Source organism: Canis aureus, chromosome 21 (genome assembly GCF_053574225.1).
Source record: "Canis aureus isolate CA01 chromosome 21, VMU_Caureus_v.1.0, whole genome shotgun sequence".
Classification (NCBI taxonomy): Eukaryota; Metazoa; Chordata; class Mammalia; order Carnivora; family Canidae; genus Canis; species Canis aureus.
The window spans coordinates 39,166,092-39,188,108 of record NC_135631.1 but is presented as its reverse complement, the minus strand read 5'-3'; the positions used below and the strand labels follow the sequence as shown (position 1 = coordinate 39,188,108).

General features: G+C 40.3%; 1 protein-coding gene across 10 annotated transcripts in view; it reads left to right on the top strand.

Annotated features, from left to right (window-relative positions):
- FBXL13 (F-box and leucine rich repeat protein 13) overlaps nt 1–22,017 on the top strand; it is a 204,777-nt gene that overhangs the window by 444 nt on the left and 182,316 nt on the right. For 9 of the 10 annotated variants that reach the window (XM_077863928.1, XM_077863934.1, XM_077863930.1 and 6 more), the window contains exons 2-3: nt 14,212–14,315; nt 14,790–14,880. In XM_077863928.1, the coding sequence (XP_077720054.1) occupies nt 14,272–14,315; nt 14,790–14,880 (135 nt within the window). In that variant the 5' untranslated portion in view covers nt 14,212–14,271. Of the gene's footprint in view, nt 1–14,211; nt 14,316–14,789; nt 14,881–22,017 lie in introns of those variants that run through there. The other variant, XM_077863931.1, reaches the window with a different exon arrangement.

The following is a 22,017-nucleotide window of genomic DNA, read 5'->3' as shown; positions in this document are numbered from 1 at the left end:
GGACCGGCTCGGAGGCCAGAGCACGGGGCGCGGGGCCCGGGACAGGAACCGCGAGCCCCGCACTTAAGGTCTGGGCAAGAGGCCCGGGGCCGCAGGAGGATGCGCAAGTGGCCGGGAGAGCGAGCGGGCAGCGGCGGGCCCCGGGGGAGGCGGAGCCGGGGGGCGCCAGGCGGCAGGCCCCGACCCTACACCCCGACCCTGCCTGACCAGGGGCCCCTCCCCCCGTCGTTACAGCAGGAAGGACTGGCGAGGCCCGGCGGGTTTTGTAGGTTTGGGGATTAGGAGAGCAAGACCCGGTGACTGCCATTTTCTCGACAAATATTTGGTGAGACGTATGCTAAGCCGTGCGTGTTTGCGCGGGTTTGGAGGCTGCAGAAGGGGTCTGAGCAGAGACACGTGTGTGGAGACTGAGGGGGAGAGAAGTCTGGGGAAAGAGACGAGGAGAGCCCGGCAGCCCTGAGAGCCCAGCTTGCGAAAGTGACTGCTGTGCACTTGGGAGGGCAGTTCGGTGCAGCCTTTTGAATGGTTAGTTAAATTTATTAAATTTATTAAATGTATTAAAATTATTAAAATTATTAAATTTATTAAATTATTTAATTATTTAAATGTTGACTACATATAGCCTTTGACCATATAGCCTTTGATCACTTCTAGGGATCCACTGGAGAGATAGGCTTTCACGTGTATCCAGAAAGCTGTCCGAGGATATTCATTATGGTGAAAATAGTAAATAACTTCTATATGAATAAGGGAATGAGATAGTATATAAAGTATGTGTATACCTTTTGAGAAGAAAAGTTCTCCAAGACATAGTTTAAAAGAAGAAAAATGCAAGTTGCCCCAGAAGTGTCTCCTACAATGTAGCTACTGTGATTTCCTTTTTTTTCTTTTTTTAAAGATTTTATTTATTTATTCACGAGAGACTCAGAGAGAGGCAGAGGGAGAAGCAGGCTCCATGCAGGGAGCCGGATGTGGGACTCGATCCTGGGACTCTAGGATCACGCCCTGGGCGGAAGGCAGGCCCTAAACCGCTGAGCCACCCAGGGATCCCTACTGTGATTTCCTATGTGTGTGTGTAGCGACGTTTAAGACAATAATAATGCATGCATAGAACATATGCAAAACTATTAATAGCAAATGTTTGGGGGGATGCTTTTAGGAGAGAACCCTAATTTTCTTTGCTGTGTATACTTGTGTATTGTTTTACTTTTTTTCTGCTGAGTCTCATTCATGTTTTACTTCTACACGATTATATTTCAAAATATGTAGAGAGCATGGCACTCATCTTCCCCAGGGTGTAGTTTTTCTTTCTTTTCTTCTTTTTTTTTTTTTTTTAAGATTTTATTTATTTATTCATGACAGACACACACACACACAGAGGCAGAGACACAGGCAGAGGGAGAAGCAGGCTCCATGCAGGGAGCCCAACGTGGGACTCAATCCCAGGTCTCCAGGATCATACCTCAGGCTGAAGGTGGCACTAAACCGCTGGGCCATCAGAGCTGCCCTGGTTTTCCTTAAGTAGCAGTCAGTAAACCCAATGGAGGTACAGAAATAAGATTGACTTCATCCAGGAGAGGTGTTGGCCAGGCATATAGTGTGGAGGGGTGGCGGGGAAGGAGCTAAGCTTTTTAGGGTACCTGAGTGATGGGCCAAGGGACTGGGTATGAGGTGAGAATGGGACCGGATATGATACATGGGTAGAAAGTGGAGGTTCCTAAGGAGTAAAGAGGATTAGCGGGAGTAACTGAGTGCGGGAGCTGGAAAAATAGGAGGGTAGGGGTCCGAAAGTGGAATATTTGGGTTTAAGATTTAGATCACTCAGAATAGCTGCGATGACCCTGTCTTGGTTGGCTGTGAGATACATAGCAGAAAGTGGGCTCGAGCTGAGGGTCCCGGAGCATCAGAGAAGTGATAGCCTTTCCTCACCTTGCTCTCCACTTCCCATAAGCTGGTAGAGGCATCCCTGGTTCCTCCTTTGGGTGAGAGCACCCTAGCCCACCAGCCTACCACATTGCTTTGCTCCCAGAGAAGGGGAGCCCTCAGAAGTGCCCTTCGCTGAAGGCGATATTCTCATGAGCCCTTCCGTCACTTCTGACCACGTTACCAGCGGGGCAAGAGGGCAGGCTTCTGGGAGCCCCGCTCCCTCCTTAGCCTGGTTACCCACTTCCCCTAAAGGACTATCAGGATGAACCCGTTGAGCCTCATATCCCTACACAGCTACTCATCTGACCCGATTCAACAGGACTAGCAATCCTCTAAAACCCAACTTCGGCAAGCTTTGGAATACATACATTTTTTTTGTTTGTTTTTTAAATCAGGGCTTCCCTGCATATTTAACCTCGTCTGAATTTCGCCCGCCTATCCTGAATAAAACCTGGATGTCATTTCCCTGCAAACCCCTGCATAGAGGCTGATTTAAAGAAAACAAACAAACCACAAAACACAACCCTGCTTGACTTATTGGGTTACTGATTCTATTGATTGATATTTTCCATCAGTTTTAGAAAATTTTTGATCATTTTCAAATAATGCTTCTACCCAATTCTCCTTTCTCTTTCTGGGACTGCAATCGTAATTATGTTAGTTTTTCCCCACCCCCTGCTCTGTTTTTTCCTTATTTTTCTCTTTGTGCTCAAGTTTGGATATTTTTCATGATTGTCTTCAAATTTATTGATTCTGTTTTATGCTGTGTCCAGGATACTGTTAATAAGTATATCAAATGAATTCTTAATTTCAAACAGTATATTTTTCAGTTTTAGAATATCAGCCGATTCTATTTTACACATTCTGATTAAAATTTTGCCTGTTTTCAGCTATTTTGTCTATCATTTCCTGTTTTCTTTAATATGTTGTCATTTTAAAATCATTGTTAACATGAACAGCTTTGAAGACTCCCAGAATGGGATAATTGTTGAAACTGGGTATGTGCACATAGGGGTTCATTATACCCCTTTACTTTCTGTATGTTTGAAGTTTTCCATAATAAAAAGTTAAAGGATAGTAATGGCTGGCTGTGTTTTCTCATACCGTACGTAGTTAGGGTCTGGCTGGAATGACAGGTGTGATTGGCTGGTCAGTCATTTTCTGTTTGCTCGCTGTATTAGTTACCCATTGCTATGTCATACAACTGGAAAACTTAGTGGCTTAAAACAACAAGAATCATTTTGTTTGTTTAGAAATCTGAATTCTGAAAGGTTTTTCAGGGAGAGCTTGTGTCTGCTTCATGTGGTACCACCTGGAGTGGATAAACAGGGCTTAAAGATCCGCTTTAAAGATGGTGTAAACCTCATTGGTTTAAACAACCAGTGCATTCAGTTTCTCGGACCACAGTGTTTGTGACCATGGTGGGTGGTGGTAGTCATGAGACAAGATGGGATGTAAGCCAATTTACATCAGGTTGCTGCTTGGAATGCTGGGGCAGAGATATACCATCCCTGGATGTTCCTAGAGAAGCATGTAGCCCTGGGAGCCATTGGTGTTTATCCTGTGTCCACAAGGAAAAATGGTTTTGTGGGCTCCTAGGGGTTTGTACACCCGTCTTAAATACCATTGGATTGTATGTTCAATTCAAGTTCGTCAGGTAACTTCTATTTTTTTGAACAACAAATTAAGGTCTTGACTCCCGCCAGCCTTTTTTTCTTGGGGGCGGCAGGAGTGGTAAGCTAAGGAGGAGGGTACATTGGGCCACTCCATCAGTAAATATTTGCTGGGTATCTACCGTGTGCTAGTAGAAAATGCCCCAATGGCTTTGGCCACTTGCAGCTGTGAATCTGAGGTTGTCTCTAGCCCAAATTTTTCTCCTTCATTCTCTGTGCATTTATCTATTTGGGTGTCCTGCGAAACATTAAAGAAGCAAAAATATAGGTGACGTTGATTTTAATAATATGTTTTATAAAACCAGTCTGTCCAGAATATAGTCATTTCAACAGGGACTCAATATAAAATCACATTAAGCTTTCAAAACCGGGCATGTATTTTACACTTACAGCCCATCTCAATTTGGACTAGCCACGTCTGAAGTGCTCAATAGCCACGTGTAATTAGTAGCTCCTATATTGGACAGTGCGGGTCTAGAACATATTAACGTATTTAATAAGCCAAGGAAAATTACCCTTGACCCAGAAACGATCACTGTCTCCAAGAAGGTTGTTCTTTTCTTTTCTTAAAAAAGAAATTTTATTTATTCATGCATGAGAGACATAGAGAGGCAGAGACACAGGCAGAGAGAGAAGCAGGCTCCACGCAGGAAGCCCAACATGGGACTCAATCCCAGGCCTCCAGGATCCCACCCCAGGCTGAAGGTGGCAGTGGTGCTAAACCACTGAGCCACCGGGGCTGCCCAAGGTTGTTCTTTTCAAGGGCAACCAAGCTTCTGGAACTTCAGAAAAAGCCTGAGTGTCACAGTGAGGGTGGAGAGACTGTCTGACGGCCAGTCATCTTGGTTACCTCCTTCTCAGCGATCAGCGGGGTCACACATGGAACAGCTCTTCTCACATGCATCAAAGGATCTATTTTTGATAGATCCTGGTGTCTGTTTTTGGTGATCTATTTGGTGATCCTGGTGTCTATTTTTGAATCTAAAAAATAGATTTTATTGTGAAAATGTAAAAGTAATAAGAGCATTCTATCAACTGAATGTTATGTCTCCCCAAATTCATATCTCGAAGCCTAATCTCCCATGTGATGGTATCTGGAGATGGGCCTTTGGGAGGTGATTGATTAAATCATGAGGTGGAGCCTTCATGAATGGCATTAGTACCCTTATAATGGAGGCCTGAGAGACATCCCTCTCCCGTCTATCATGTGAGGACCCTGTGAAAAGACAGCCATCTGTGAACCAGGAAGCAGCTCTCACCAGGCACAGAATCTTCCTGTACTTTGGTCCTGAACTTCCCAGCTTCTAGAAATAAATTTCTGTTGTTTATAAGCCACCCAATCGACAATGTTCTGTTATAGCAGCCCGAATAGACTGTTGATGTGGTTTGTTGTTTCAAACCACAAAGCACTTCTTGTGATGTGACGAGCACTGGGTGTTATATACAATTGATGAATCACTGAACTCTACCTCTGAAACTAATAATACACTATGTGAATTAATTGAATTTAAATTAAAAAAAAACACCACCACAAGACCCTTTAAGCCCTTAGCTGAGGGGCACCTGGGTAGCTCAGTTGGTTACACATCTGACTCTTGATTTTAGCTCAGGTCATGATCTCAGGGTCGGGGGGTGGGGCAGGGTGCTCCTAGCTGGGTGTGGAGCCTGCTTAAGATTCTCTTTCTTCTTCTCCCCGTGCCCCTCCTCCCACCCACTCCGTGGGAACTCTCTTTATCTCTCTCTCTCTCCATCTCACACAAAACATAAAACAAAACAAAAAACCCATAGGTGAGAAGGACTCTAGGGGAGACTTCCAGGGATATGAATGGAGATTCAAGTGGCCTTGCTTCTGTCTTTCTGAATTTCTCATTCTCTAGGGTTGTCTCTCTTTGGGTACGGTTTTATCTACCTCCCTTATCCTATCTAAATGAAGCCTGTGCCACTAAAGGACAAATAAAGTGTATGCAAAATCATAGACGGCTAGTGTCATAGCCTGCTTGGGCTACCATGACACAATACCATTCTATTAGGTGGCTTAAATCACAGAAATTTGTTGTCTCACAGTTCTAGAGGCTGAAAGTCTGAGGTCAGGGTGCTAGCATGGTTGGGTTCTGGTGATGGCACCCATCCTGGCTTGCAGAGGGCTGCCTTCTCACTGTGTCCTCACATGGCAGAGACAGAAAGCAAGCCATCTGGTGACTCTCTTTTTATAACAGTGCTAATTCCATCATGAGGACCCTAGTCTCACAACCTCATCTAACCCTGACTATCTTCCAAAAGCCCCATCACCAATTATCATCACATTGAATACATGAATTTTGAAGCAACGCAATTAGTCCATAACAGCTAGGAGATGTAAGAAAACTTATTTAGTCCTACTGACAAAACAAAATGTAGATGAAATGAATTACTGTTTTCCATCCATCAAATCAACAAAAATTATAATTTTACATTCTCGGTGTCAGCAAGGTAAAATGGACACTCACATTGGTTGTTAATGAGTATAAATTCATAATGCCTTTTTAAAAGGCAGTTTTGAGATAACATATGAAGAGCTTCAAAACACACCTTCTGATTCTATATTCTTGCAATCTATCCTAAGAAAATGGTCAGATGAAGATACATACATGTCATCATTGGTAGTAAAAATTAATATTACATCATCTAATTTTTTTAATTTTTAAAATTTTTTAAAAATTTTTGAAAGATTTTATTTATTCATGAGACACACACACACACACACACACACACACACACACACACAGAGGCAGAGAGAGAAGCAGGCTCCGTGCAGGGAGCCTGAAGTGGAACTCGATCCCGGGTATCCAGGATCACGCCCTGGGCTGAAGGCAGCGCTAAACCGCTGATCCACCCAGGCTGCCCTATAATTTTTAATAAGGGGAAAAAGTTAGAAACTAAATGGCCAACCATTTAGAAATGATTAAACATTTATAGTACTATTATTTTTGCAGTAGATTATCAATCAACCTCAATGCATGAGTTTTTAAAAAAGATTTTATTTATTAGAGACAGAACACAAGCGGGGATGCGGGGAGGGGCAGAGGGAGAGGGAGAAGCAGACTTCCCCCTGAGCAGGGAGCCTGACTCCAGGTTTGATCCCAGGACCCTGAGATCCTGACCTGAGCCAAGGGCAGATGCTTAACTGACTAAGCCCCCCAGGCCCCCCAGTGCATGATGTTTTAAAGAATTTTGAGCAGAAATGGAAAAATATTCACAACATGATTAGCCAAGAAAAAAAAAAGGCTATACCAAAAAAAAAAAAGATATACAATAACAATACATAATCCTAATTGTAATTTATAAAATTATAATTTTAAAACTTAAAAGTATATGCATTGAGGAAAGACTGAAATTAAAATTTTTATTAGAGGTTATTTCAGGTTGGCAGGATGGTGGTTGCTTTTTATTTTCTTCTATTTCCTCTGAATTTTCCAAATTGCATAGACCATATACTGTTTTTATAATCAGAAAAAGAAGTTTTCCTATATTAAAAGAAAATACTGAAATGCTGGCCTCAATGTGGGAAAAAATGCTCCCTCTTTTACTTTCTCCATACTATCACCAAATAAACTAGAAAGTAATAAAGAGGGTGGTTCAGTGGTTTAGTGCCACCTTCAGCTCGGGGTGTGATCCTGGAGACTTGGGATCAAGTCTCATGTTGGGCTCCCTGCGTGGAGCCTGCTTCTCCCTCTGCCTGTGTCTCTGCCTCTCTCTCTCTATCATGAATAAATAAATAAAATCTTAAAAAAAAAAAAGTAATAAAGCACAGGGAGTGTACAAGTACTTCTTATTGGGAAGCTCTTCTTTCTCGTCCCAGATCCAGCTGGCCGGCCTGTCGCAGGCCTTGTCGCAGGCCTTGTCTGGTCTCCCTGAGATGAGAGCTCTGTTGCCTCTGGCCACTAACCGAGCTCTCCTGGACACCCCGCTTCCTAGGTGGGCCACTCTATCCCACCTAGCACCTTCATCAAACCCTCTCACTCTGGCTCAGTTTCTAGGTTGGTCTGTGTGTGCCTGGGTGCATACAGGTAGATTTCCAAAGGTTTTCTTTTTTGTTTTGTATGAGCAGAAGCCCAGGGTTCTAATGACTCCCATGAGGCTTGCTCTGTGGCTGGAGAAAGGGCTTTGGAAGGAAGAGAGGTCTGCTGCTTCCCTTGACACCCATCGTGCAACATCCCAAAGAATAGCTCCGCTTTTATGTGGATATATTTTCGGATTCCCATGAGCTTGGTTTTATTTTTTTTAAGATTTTTTTTTCTGTTTAAAAAAAATGATTTTGAAATCACTGTGATTAATAGTGATTAGGAAATAATCTCTTTCTTCATGGTTCATATCCTCATGTTGCAGCAAGCTGGTCTACTTCCCTCAGGGAACACTAGCGTATAATATGCCTTCCACGCAATCTACATGTATTGTTTGTACAAGAGATATAAACATCAAGATATAGAATGGCTGGGTTTTGTCTGTTTTTTTTAGACCTTGGCAGCAAGCATTTTTTAAACTTTGATTTTAGGTTTAAAATAAATGAAGTCATTGATCAAATACTTGGAAATATGGGCAATAAAAGATTTACTCCTTATGTACTATTTTAAATTCAGGAAACATATTTTAGAAATTCAAAGTTTAAAAAAAAATGTTTGCATGGGGACACAGAGCCTCACCTAGATAGAACTGTGAGAAAACTGAGCATTGTCTTCTGATTCTTCACTCACTGAGACAGTTCTAAGAACTCTGAAATGCTCATCTCACCACTGTTGAAATCTCCTTCCTTGGATAGATTCCTTGCAAGAGACATTTGTATTTTAAAAGATATTAAGATAGGAGCAATACACAATGAAGCCCTTTTGGTAGAATTTGGTAGAATTTCACAAACACATTGTCAATAATATTTAAAAACCGGTTTCTCTCAATTTTCTGCTAGTCAGTAGTGAGCATACTGTCTACAGACAAGGTTTACCCCTTGGGGATCAGAGATGGGTGAGGTACTATGGGGTACAGTGTCTACCAAATTATTAAACATCTATATATAGTGATTGTCTCTGAGAGCAGAAAAGTGCTCTTCAAATGTTAGCTCGGATTTCGGTTTAACATTTCGTTTGCAAGACATTTCCAGCAGAGGGCGTATTTAAATAACAAATCATGATTTTTAAGTAAAGTTTTCTATTTTTAGAAATATATAACAATTTTTTACTTTATGATCTTTTTGCAGTTTTTGTGTCTCTTTTGTGATTGTTTCCAATTTGCATTTTTAAAATATTGCATTTATTTCTACATTATGCAGACTGTCCCTGGGTATTTTCTTTGAGGGACTAACAGCTGCAAATATTTGCCATTGATGCAAGAATCTGGAGTTATGGGAATATAGGGGCAAGAGACAGCCAGCCCTTGTTGGAGAAAAGGAAATGGATAGACTGACTCATTTTATGGGACCTTGGGGCTAGAAGGTTCTGGGTTTTCCCGAGGGTGCTTAGGTTTGCCGAGTTCCCTTAGCCCAGCCAGCCTGTTTGCAGATGCAGTTCCAGAGGCAAATTTGGGGAGCACATAAGTAACCAACAAGTATACGACTGTTCTTGCTCCACTAACAATTCACCTGCCCAGGGATTGGAGGTGGCCGTCTCCCCATCAGCCAGGCACCCAGCAGGCATCAGCAGCTACGGTCTTGCTGTCAACTCAGGGCCACTGCGTCTCCTTCTGTGTCCAGTCTGCCTTAAAACCCCTCAGGCTCTGGTTTTGAGCGCGTCTTCCTCTGCCTGGGGTTCCCCTGTGAATGGCTGAAGTCAGCTGACCCTTTTCAATAGTAATCAGTATCCTTTCAGTGATAGGGTTTCGCAAATAAAAATTCGGCACCTTCCATTTAAATGTCAAGAAGACACAGAAATCTTTTTGTTTAAAAATTTTTAATTTACTATAGAAAAAAATCAAGAGGTCCCCTCAAATGACGCAATAGCATGCCAACTCAATTTCTACCATAGATGGGGATGGCAAGCATTTGTGAGATGTCACTTGGGGCTTGTTTGGGCGGTGTGGAGGTGGGAAGTGGGGGTAGAAGGACTTTGAATAGAAACTTAAACCTGTGTGTAAGGAAAGAGGTTTCTGTAACTGTGTGATTCTTTTTTTTTTTTTTTTTAATGTTACTTATCTATTCATGAGAGAGACAGAGAGAGAGGGAGAGACAGAGGGAGAAGCAGGCTCCCTGTGGGGAGCCCGATGTGGGACTCAATCCCGGGACTCCAGGATCACGCCCTGGGCTGAAGGCAGGTACTTAACATTGCATTTTAAAAGCAATCTCATCTAAGAAAGAAGTCAAACAAGGTGAAAACTATATGTTAATTACTCTACCACTTATTTAAAAGAAGAATGTGTTTCTGGGTTTGCATATAATAAAATATTTCCAGGGACGCCTGGGTGGCTCAGTAGTTGAGTGTCTGCCTTTGTCTCAGGACGTGATCCTGGGGCCCCAGGATGGAGACCCACATCGAGCTCCCTGCATGGAGCCTGCTTCTCCCTCTACCTGTGTCTCTGTCTCTGTCTCTCTTTCTCTGTGTCTTTCATGAATAAATAAATAAAATCTTAAAAAAATATGTATTTTCAGATAGATAATGTGAAAAAAAACCCTCAAATTCTGGGGGAAGATACACATGCAGACAATTTTGCCTGACTGTATGCTATGGGCAAGGGAAGAGCTCTGAGTTTATACTTTAAAAACCTACTCACTCTGTAAATTACCTAGAGAAAGACCCTATCTGTAAACCTCTTGCCCATTTCTTGGCACCTGGAAGTTTCTCTCACTGCTGAGGGCCTCGCAAGCCTTTTGTAATCACTTTATCTCTGCACTCATAGAGCAATTAATTTTTGCGTTGCTACAGAGGCCCTTAATATATTTTACTATATTTATTGCATATCTGAAAAGCCAAATAAGACTTGTTCTTATGGTGCCTGGCTGGCTCATTCAGTGAAGCATGTGACTCTTGATCTTGGGGTCATGAATTCAAGCCCTGTGTTGGGTATAGAAATTACTTAGAAATAAAATCTTAAAAGGAAAAAAAAGACTTGCTCTCTTAAGTATTTTATATCTAACCATAGTTCTCATAGACAGTTACTATCTTACCGTTTATATTTAAACTATTGTTCTATCAAATTCTCTCTCCTAATCATTGCCCCCCAGATGCATTTGTCCTTATCTCTTCCGTTAGGCTTGTTTTCTTTTTTGTTTTTTTTTTTTGTTTTTAGATTTTATTTATTTATTCATGATAGTTACACAGAGAGAGACAGAGAGGCAGAGACACAGGCAGAGGGAGAAGCAGGCTCCATGCAGGGAGCCCGACCTGGGACTGGATCCCAGGTCTCCAGGATCGCGCCGGGCCAAAGGCAGGCGCCAAACCCCTGCGCCACCCAGGGATCCCTTAGGCTTGGTTTAAAGTCAATCTCTCTGTCATCACACTGGCTTTGAGTGGTACAAGGGAATAGTTTTGAATTTCTTTCTCTTTGTTCAAGTCTTTTCCTCCAATGGAGGTGATAATTAGCAATAGAATAGTGAAAAATAATGATGGCTTGTTATCATTATTATCTATTGAATACTTGTTTTATGCTACTCAAAATACTTTACAGACATTAGTTCATTTCATTCCTATGATATATGTACCTTTATTATCGCATGGATAGGTAAGGAAACAGGAAAAGGGAAGTAACTTGTTCCACACTAGAAGATTGCAAATCCAGGATATAAACCCAGTGGATTCCACCCACTGGCTCCTTGAAAGATGGGTAGTAGTAGAAAGGAGTAAAAACAATTGTCTTGGGGGCACCTGGGTGATGCATTCAGTTGAGCATCTAGCTCCTGGTTTCAGCTCAGGTGGGTGATCCCAGGGTCATGAGATCAAGCCCCACGTTGGGCTCCATGCTCAGTGCAGAGTCGCTTAAGACTCTCTCTCCCTCTTGCTCTTTCCTCCTCACCCCAAAATAAATAAATAAAATCTTAAAAAAAAAAAAAAGAAACAAGGAACTATTGTCTTAGATAAACCCATGTTTGTCGTCAGACATCTTTCAGAATATTTGAGAAATATTGGGGTCTGAGTTAGACAGCAGAGCCAAAATAAAGTGGAGAATTGCAAAATTATTTTGTGAATTATTAGCTTGAGGGAGCCAATCTCAATTATTAAGTGATGGTCTTTTTTGTCCCTGATTGTGTAAGTTTTTAACCAGGAAACCTAATAGTAATAAAGCCCTAATTGATGTTTTTTGAGAGTCAAAGATTCATCTTGTGGGGATGTTTGCATATTTTGCTTCTGCTTATAAAGACCAAGCTACTGGTTTTATAATTTTTCTTTCCATTAGGGAGAAAACAAAGCTATTGATTCACTAATTACGTTTTCTTATTGGCACATAGCGATGTACTATACACATTAATCTAGAAAGCCTCAACCAATTTTATTTTGCCCAATGGGAAACTGAACAGTGAGATTTCTTATGCAGAAAGGGAACATTTGAACTATGCTATTCCACAAGCCTTTATTAGCGTTCCAGAGGCTTATCCTTTCGAATTGATTGGACTTTTCAGGAAAAGTAGTTTTCTACTCTGTTGGAACTTAGAAATGTAAAAAAATAAGTCATTTCTCATATTCATTAATCAGATCCCAGCTTTCTTTAAAAAAATGCTGAGCTCCCTTTGGGCACTAGTCCTCAGACTTTAGTGTATAGGAATCACCTGGGGAGCTCATCAAAATGCAGCTCCCTAGGCCCCATCTTCAGAGACCTGTTCACCTCCCAGGTGATTTTGATGCAGGTGTCTTCAGGATGCCAGAGTAGAAGGAAAGATTGGTGACAAGTGGGGAATAGAGGAACTCAGTATCCTGGGGACTCGGGCACTAAAGTACCAGAAAGCAGAAGGGCCTTTGGTCAGGGCTATTCAGGGAGCTGTCTGAAGTCTGGCCTCCAGGTCACAGAAGACTTCAGGCCTTAGGTAACAGAATACTGTTTACATCTATCTTGCAACTGTGGTGAGAATCCTGACCTCCTGCTCAGTTATAGTCTCTAGGTCTGGGGGAGACAGAAGTCAGTCTGCAGATGGCCGAAGGCTCGCTGTGAACATCTGGGGTGGGAGGAAGTCATTGCTGGAGAAGGAGAGACATCTAGGTCTGATCACTTTACCATAGTCTGGAGGGCTGGGTTCTCAGCCCGTAGGCACACTAGAAAGGGGACATGAAACTAATTGCAAAGGGAGAAATATGTTGTGCAGGGTCCAATCAAGGGAAATTATCCTCTTTTTTTTTTTTTTTTTTTTTTCCATTTGGAATAACACTATGAGAACTGCTGAGAGTCTAAGACAGGATCCCCAGGCCTGGATCTGCTGACACTTGGTCCATGGGGGTGGGAAGAAGTCTGTATGACTCAAGGGGTGGAATTATTTTATTCACAAGAGAGTGAGTAGAAAAACAGCCAGCAAGAATAGGCCCTCTGTAAAAGAAGGGCCTGTTCACTTCCACCCCCAGTCCAGCCCCCATACACCCTAGACCCTGCCAGCAGACAGTGAATCAAAAATGCAAGAGAAATGTCTAAGGATGATTCCAGGCGGTTTCTGTGGGAGGTGTGCTGTTAACCTGTTCTCTGTCTCGCACGAAGAAATATTAAATGATTCTGTAGGTCTCACCAATACTTTTTACAAGAAGTTTCTCCTTGTGGGAAAACTCATAGAAGAAAATAAGATAGCCGCAGCTTTCTGCATTCATAAATAAATGTGCTTTACACATCCAGATCCAACAAGTTAATTGTTTCCCATGTTTGTGAACTATGCTACAAGTTTTCTTTCTTTTAAGTTTTATTTATTTAAGTAATCTCTACACTCAACGTGAGGCTTGAACTCACAACTCCAAAATCAAGAGTTGCATGATCTTCCAACTAAGCCAGCCAGGAGCAACATGTGCTATAATTTTTCAAATATATGCTCTACAGCTGTTGTGAATGATAAAATACAAATACATGTTTAAAAAAATTTCTTGAACCCACAGTAGATTTTGAGGTGGATTTTCTCAATCACTTTTGTGGTGGGTCCAAAGAGTTTTTTGACTTTAAAAGACAGTCTTAAACCTAAAAAGGGTAGAAACCACTCATCAAAAGTATCACAATTATGTCTTCAATTTGACTACAAAGTACTGCTCACATAATATAAAACACTGAGCAGCAGCTCCCTTGTGTCATTTACAATGGATTTTTCTTTAAATAGTAAAGGTAAACAACATTTCAGTTTGCCTATAACAAAATATTAACACTGGATAAAAAGAGGGGGTATCTAGAAGGTATGTCAACTTTAAAAAGTGTCACATTATTTGACTTTGTACTTGGCTTTTTGTTTTTATTTTAAAGATTTTATGTATTCATGAGAGACACAGAGGGAGAGAGGCAGAGACATAGGCAGAGCAAGAAGCAGTATGGGACTCAATCCCAGGACCCTGGGATCATGACCTGAGCCGAAGGTGGATGCTCAACCACTGAGCCACCCGGGTGCCCCTCGACTTTGTACTTGTCTGAGAGAAGTCTATCTGTTGTTTAGGAAGAACATGCAAATCCAGAAAGATTGAGTTTATTTCATTTTCCCTAGGCTCTGTTATGTGGTCTACTTATTACATGTCCTGAGGATCCGCTGAAGTATTTACAGAAAATGATCATTACTATCATGGAAAGTGGTCTTGAAAGTCTTCTTTGGTAAGTACTCTTTTGCTTTATGGTAGGGAGATATTTTATTTTCAAGGTAACGCACCCATTGTACAGTACCAAAAAAGGTCTTGTCAATGAATGTTTCCAGTCTCAAGATGGTTAAAGAATCCCTCCACAGGCTTTTAAGTCCCAAAGACTTCAAGAAGAACAATTTCCCCGCTGGTTTTTAACTTGAGAAATGTAGCCCTCTCTCATCAATAATGTGCTCATTTGGCAGATATTTCAAGTTGAGGATGAGGAAAGGGAGGCATACTATCTTGGGGAGCACAAGCAAAATCTTGAGGGGGTATTTTGAAAAAGCCCTGTAGGTGATTTTGATATGCCTCTCCCAAGGGGGAGTTTCTGTTCCTACCCCTTCCTTACACTCCACCCATAGAATCATGGATTTCAATCGCTGATTTAATTATGGAACTAAGTACTATGAAATGAAATGTTTGGCCATGTTTTATGATTTCATTGAAGGGATATGTGCATCGATCCATCAATGAAGCCAAAAATTCGGAGGTTGTCTGAAACTTACATGGAACAACTTTTTGGACTGGATGATCAGCTGGTCAGTATTAATAATCAAACATTTTAAAATATACATCTCAAATTTTGGTGGAAATTCTCAAATAGATACTTGATTTTATGAGATATACGGGGTCAAACTGTTTTGGAATGCGGGACACTCAGAAGCCCAAAGGAACATTCTTCTCTCTCTCATTCTCTCTCTCTCTCTCTCTCTCTCTCTCTCTCACACACACACACACACACACACACGCACGTGTGTATGCACAGAGCCACATTCATAGCAACCTCCCCAAATTTCCAAGAGGCATTTACCAGGGATTTAATCTTCCTCTTCTGATAAAATCTTTCTATTATATTTTCCCCTTTCCTCTTTCTCCTTCTCCTCCTCTCTTGTATCTTTATAATGATAAAAACAGCATTATAGAAAGCATCAAAGGAGGATATGTTCTTTCCTTTCTAATCTACTTCCTTCTGTACTCTGTCCCTTCTCTGTTCTCTTTGCCATCCACCCCCGCCGCCCCCCCCCCCCCGTGATTATGCTTATAAAGATATGGCCAGACATTAGTGAAATCTAACTTAAAAGCCAGACCCGATTGTTAATGAAAGCAGTGACCAGCTCCAACAGCTGGTTTTGATCCTGTAAGGAGGGCAAGGAAGTAATTCAGGACGTGGAGACTTTTAGAACAAAGACTGTATCTGAGAGAAGCTAAAATAGCAAAAAGCATGTGGGGAGAGAAATACCAACACAAATTACATGTGTGTGGAACCACGTGTGATACCTCTAGATCCCAGGCTGATGTCTTGGTCAGTGTAGGCAGGTCTCGGGAGTTACTGGTAAAGTTGGGCACTGAAACGTGCAATCAAAGCCTCGGTCAAGGTGGATGCTGGGAGCCAGGATCAACCTGAAGCTTCATTTGGAAGGCCCGGTGGAGGGTAACACTGAATCCTAATTGGTGGTCTGCAAGAGAGAGACAGGAATAGAGGGATAGGATATTTCTGCTAAGACTGGGATGATTCAGAGAACCAGGGCACTGGGAAGAACCCATATGTTGAATCTTAGTTGATCTGCATCATGGTGTGTGGGTGTCTTAATGCCTTAACTTTATCAGCCATAGAACTTTTTCTACTATCAAGCATAGATATCTGCAAACTGTGTTCTTGGAGATGTTAGGGGAGCCACCTCAGGAGCTGAGACCCAGGGGATGGGATTCTAGGTCTCTCATCCCCACCTCACACTCTAGAATCATTCCACTTTGACTATGTCATATGAAAAAAGTTTAAACATCTCTGATATCAGATATGAAAATTATTAAAAACCTGGGATAAGAGAGGTAGAGGGATAAACCTCACTGTCAATATTTTGAAAATGATTTTATAGAATATAACCAAATTATGTCCGATGTCCAGCTAGAAGCCTGTAGAAAATTTTTTAGAGAATTGCACAGAATTCTGAGACACCATAGCTACGTCAAGCCTGAAGTTTTATTAGAAATGGAATTTTCTGGATCCCTGGGTGGCGCAGCGGTTTGGCGCCTGCCTTTGGCCCAGGGCGCGATCCTGGAGACCCGGGATCGAGTCCCGCGTCAGGCTCCCGGTGCATGGAGCCTGCTTCTCCCTCTGCCTGTGTCTCTGCCTCTCTCTCACTCTCTCTGTGACTATCATAAATAAAAATAAAAAAAAAAATTAAAAAAAAAAAAGAAATGGAATTTTCAGAGATATTTCATGATGTTTAAAGTGCAAAGGAAAAACTACGGGAAGCTCATCCAGACTTAGAAAGGAGTTTGATAACTCACCAAGGTATAGAAAAGATGCCCGCTTCATATTATAAGGTAGGAAAAACACACTAGATGTGACTTCATGAAAGGTAACTCTCTAGGTGCCTAGGATTGCTTAGTTAGAGGGCTCAGCCAAGGCTGAATATATATTAATTTATTTCTCCTTCACCCTCAGAGGAAAATGAAAAAAAATTTTTTTACAAAGAATAAGGCACTTCAATCCTTAAAGTTTCCAATTATTTTCAATTAGAGTATACTAAATAAATAACAGCTTTGCTTCCCCCCCACCATTTTTCTTTTTCATATAGTTTCTTATATAGCTACAATTGCTGGTAAGAGATCACAAACAATTGTGATTTTTCCCATTATTAAGATTGTTTTGTATGGTTTCAGCTTGCAGTCATTTTTACAGTTTGTCATGACACTGGCCTGCAAAGACTGCTTGTATATGCCTATTTATAACTATGTATTTGTTTCTGTTTGTGAAAACAGAGAAGATTGAATATAGGAAACTGTGAGTAAGCCACATAGTTACAGAAAAGTAGGCACTGCTCTCATAATAGCAAATAGACATTTTAACTGTGTGTTCCAAGATCAAAGAATCCACCACTGTCAGGAGGAAACTAACTTCACAGACTTGATTCTCATTGCTTAGGAAATGAAATCTCCAGATGGGTACTGATTGCAAGAAGAAAAGGCATTTTAAAAATCTTTTTATCTTAGAAAAATTTAAACATAACATGCAAGTAGAACACCATAATGATCCCCCATCATCAGCTTAAACAATAATCAACATTTTGCCAATCTTGTTAATTATTCTCCCCTTGCATTTTTTTTTTCTGAAGTATTGGAAAGCAAACCCCAGGAATTATATTCTTTTACCAGTAAACACATCAATGTACATCTCTAACAAAAAATGACACTTTTAGAGAACATAGCATAGTGCCATTTTCTATGTAATGAAATTAGCAATAATTCCTGAGCATCAATCACATAGGGCTGATTATTTTTCAGGTATATATATATTCTATATTTAGTCCATATTTGAGTTTCCCAAATTGTCTCAAAAATGCCCTTTTTCCACATGGCTCTGTCAAATCGAAATCCATGCAGGGTCCACATTGCCCTTGGGTGTCTGATCTAATGCTACTTGTAACTCACCTACTATCTTATTTCCCATTCTACTTCTTTATTGAGAAAGACATCATTTATCTTGTAAAATGTCCCACATTCTCATTGTTTCCTCTGGCATCATTTTGTTTGCTCTGTTTCTTGTATTTCTTTCAAGTTTGTCGTTAGATCTACAAACTTGATATTCAGGGTTTTTTTCCTCTTTTTTTTTTTTTCCTCTTGGTGACAGGAATAACTGCAGAGGGGGTGTTATGTTTTTCCTAGTGCATCAGATGGGGGGGACACCCAGTAGTCTGCTCAACCTACTTTTTTTTTCCTCAATCCAGTTTTTATGAATCTTGATCCCTATAGACAGTAATGTCATTGCTTATTAATTTCATCTTATAATACACATGCAACATTTTTTGAATAACAGTACTATAGGACCACTAACAATAAAACCACTGAATGCAGGGGCACCTGGGTGGCTCAGTCAGTTAAGGTCTGCCTTCATCTCAGGTCATGATCCAAGGGTACTGGGATTGAGCCCTGCATGGACTCCTTGCTCAGTAGGGAGTCTGCTTCTCTCTCTTCTTCTGCCTCTCCCCCCCACTTGTACTTTCTCTTTCAAAATAAATAAAATCTTTAAGAACAAAAAAATCACTGAATACAGTTTAAGAGAGGTATGCAAGTCAAAAAAATTATACAATTCTCTTTGTCCTGAACATGTATATATCCTACCAAATATTTTCAGTCAGAATAATACTTTTTTTGCTACCCAAAGTAATTCTTTCTTTATGCCGATGGTCATCCTTTTTTCTCTTTGCTTTTGTATGTATAATATTACATGACAGCAGAAGCAAAGCAATAAAATGAGTGTTCAGAGAAGTATTGCTTCTATTTCTACCTTCCTTTCCTCCCTATCCCATCCCTTTTCTTAAATATCCAGTTTTAGTAGTTTTTAGTTTATCTCTTTAATTTTTCCATTGTTTCTTTTTTTAAAAAATTATTTATTTATTTATTCATGAGAGACACAGAGGCAGAGACATAGGCGGAGGGAGAAGCAGGCTCCCTGTGGGGAGCCTGATGCAGAACTTGATCTCAGGCCCCCAGGATCACAACCTGAGCCAAAGACAGGTGCTCAACCTCTGAGCCACCCAGATGTCCCATCCATTGTTTATCTTTGAAAAACATGAGCGAATACACTGTATTCTCTGCCCCTTCAACTTCTTACATTGAAGTAGTAGACTATGTGTAGCCTTCTGCTTCTTGCTTTTCTCACTTAATAGGTACTAGAGTGCTCCCTTTTAAAACAATGTTATTGTAGGGAGAGCTGTGTAACAAAACCATAAATTATAAATGAAAGGTATCCACTTAAAAGTCTTGCTGGTGTAACAAAGTTTAACTATGAAGAGGAGGGGCACTGCATGGCTCAGCAGTAGAGCATTGCCTTTGGCTCTGGTGGTGATCCTGGGGTCCTGGATTTGAGTCCCACATTGGGCTCCCTGCATGGAGCCTGCTCCTCCTTCTGCCTGTGTCTCTGCCTCTCTCTCTGTGTCTCTCATGAATAGATAAAATCTTAAAAAAAAAAAAAAAGAACTATGAAAAGGAAACTTAACCATATGACCCCAGTGGCTAGGGTTTAATCATTTGAGAGAGGCAGGCAGATCGATTTCCCCAAACAAGAATCCATTGGTCAATAACCATATTCTGTATCCTGGCTGATTTGCAAAAATATCCTTTTTCTTTTAAAATTTGGTAGATTACTCTTTTCTGAAAAGGAATCAAACTGAGTATTACAGTAACCTGGGAGGAATAGAAATAAGGTGAGAAATAATGAAGATATGAACTGGATTCATATTGTTTACATTATAAATTTTAGTGTAAAGTAAGTAGTAATAACTGATGATAGGGCATTTTTGTATGCTTGCCCACTACATATGGCATTTGAGTGTTCTAAACATTTTCGTAAATTTTAAATTTTAATTAAATAGTTTCAGGGAATTTACTTAAAATTTGTAATAAACATTTACATGTTTAAGGAAATTGATTTTTCAAAGTTGTTTTCATTTAAACATGTGTTCATTAAATAGAGCTGTAAAATAAAAATAGCAGTTAGTTTGTCTCTAGGCCCAAGACCCCCTTGGGCATTCAAGACTCTTTCAATAATTTGCAGAAGATAGAAAAAAATAAGAAAATCACTTATCATGAGAAATCCAACACTTTGTACCACATCTTGGTGCTATTATAGACACTGCTCACTTTTGCATTTTTTTTTTTTTTTACTTTTGCATTAAAGACATTGTTTCTTTTTAGTACTTTTGTTATTACTTTTAACTTTTTTATTTATTTATTTTTTAATTTATTTATTCATGAGAGGCAGAGACACAGGCAGAGAGAGAACCAGGCTCCATGCAGGGAGCCCGACGTGGGACTCAATCCTGGGACCCCAGGGATCACGACCTGAGCCAAAGGCAGATGCTCAACCACTGAGCTACCCAGGCAGCTGTATTACTTTTAATTTTTCGAGCCTTTGAAAAGTTTTAAAAATTAGAGTTGGGAAGGATTTGAGGTAATGTATTCAACACATATTTTTTAGGCCTGTCTCAGTCTGCTCAGGATGCTATAACAAAATACCACAGGCTGGGTGGCAGTTATAAACAACAGAAGTCTGTTTCTTAGAGTTCTGGAGGCTAGGAGGTCCAAGATCCAGGTGCTGGCAGATTTGTCTGGTGAGAGTCTGGTTCCTTGTTCATAAACTGCCATCTTCATGCTGTTATGTCAGATGGCAGGAGGGATGAGAGAACTCCCTGGAATCTCTCTTTTTTTTTTTTTTGGAATCTCTTTTATAAAGGCGCTAATGCCATTCCCAAGGGTTCCACCCTAATGAGCTAATCATCTCCAAAAGTCCTCACCTCAAAATACTATTACACTGGAGATCAGGTTTCAACATCTGAATTTTAGGGCACATAAACATTTAATCTATAGCAAATCCCATACTATCTTGCTAGCATTATTCTAGAATGATGCTATGTGGGATATTAATGAAGTTTATGAATGAAGTAAAGACACAGTGCTTTAAAATATGATGAGAAAAAAATATGATGAGAGATGTTAAAATAATTTAATATATAATCTCAAAAAATATGTATATAATCTCTTGATTCAAGGATTAACCGAGCATAAAAAAGAACTGCCTCCCAGAAGAAAAATTGTGTTATAATATACTAAAAACCAAAAATGATAATATGAATGTAAGGATTTACATATTTTTTTTGTTTGGTTCTTACCAGATTCCTAACATTACACTAGGTACTTCATATATTATAGAAGTAAAACTTTTTTTTTCTATTGGAATTATTTAAATGCATCAATTTCCTCAGATGTAATAAATGGATAGCATTGAACAAAATTACATTATTAATGGGGACCAATTTACTCCCTATCACTACAATTAGTGTCATTGTTGACACTAATGAACCATAAATTCAGTATCTGTAAATTAATGAACAGATAATTTGTAATCTGTTAGTTGTGTTTTAAAATGCTATTTCATTAGTTTTTAATTTATTACAAAATTTCCCCAGGCCTTAGCAGCCTGGGATACAAGTAGAATGGTGTTGATAGTGATATTCCAAATTTCACTGCCTCTAGTTTCTATCATAATGCAGGAGATTGGTTTCCCCTTAAAATTCCAACCAGTTGTGGGACTCCTGGGTAGCTCAGTGGTTAAGCATTTGCCTTCAGCCCAGGGTGTGATCCCGGGGTCCCAGGATCAAGCCTCACATCAGGCTCCCCAGAGGGAGACTGCTTCTCCCTCTGCCTATGTCTCTGCCTCTCTGTGTCTCTCATGAGTAAATAAGTAAAATCTTAAAAAAAAAAAAAAAAAAAAATCCAACCAGTTGTGTCTGGAACTCCCAAAGCTGTCCTGTGTGAATTCAAGAATTCCTCTTAAAAGTATGTCCCTGGCTTAAAAGTGGAGTCTTAGCGCTGATACTCTTGCTGCCTTGAGAGCTCTGAAGTCCAACTGAGGTTGAGCTTCTTCAACCACAAATCCTAAAAATGCCAAATAGCACTCCTTTCTCTGGACTCGTCGCTCTATTCAAACCATACCTGGGGGTCACACTGTTTTTAAAGGGATTCTTTTATAAAGACCTCAAATAAGTCAAACTTGCACTTTAAGACTAATTGCACAATTGTTTTTTTTTTTTTTTTATAAATTTTTTATTTTTATTTTTATTTATTTATCATAGTCACAGAGAGAGAGAGAGGCAGAGACACAGGCAGAGGGA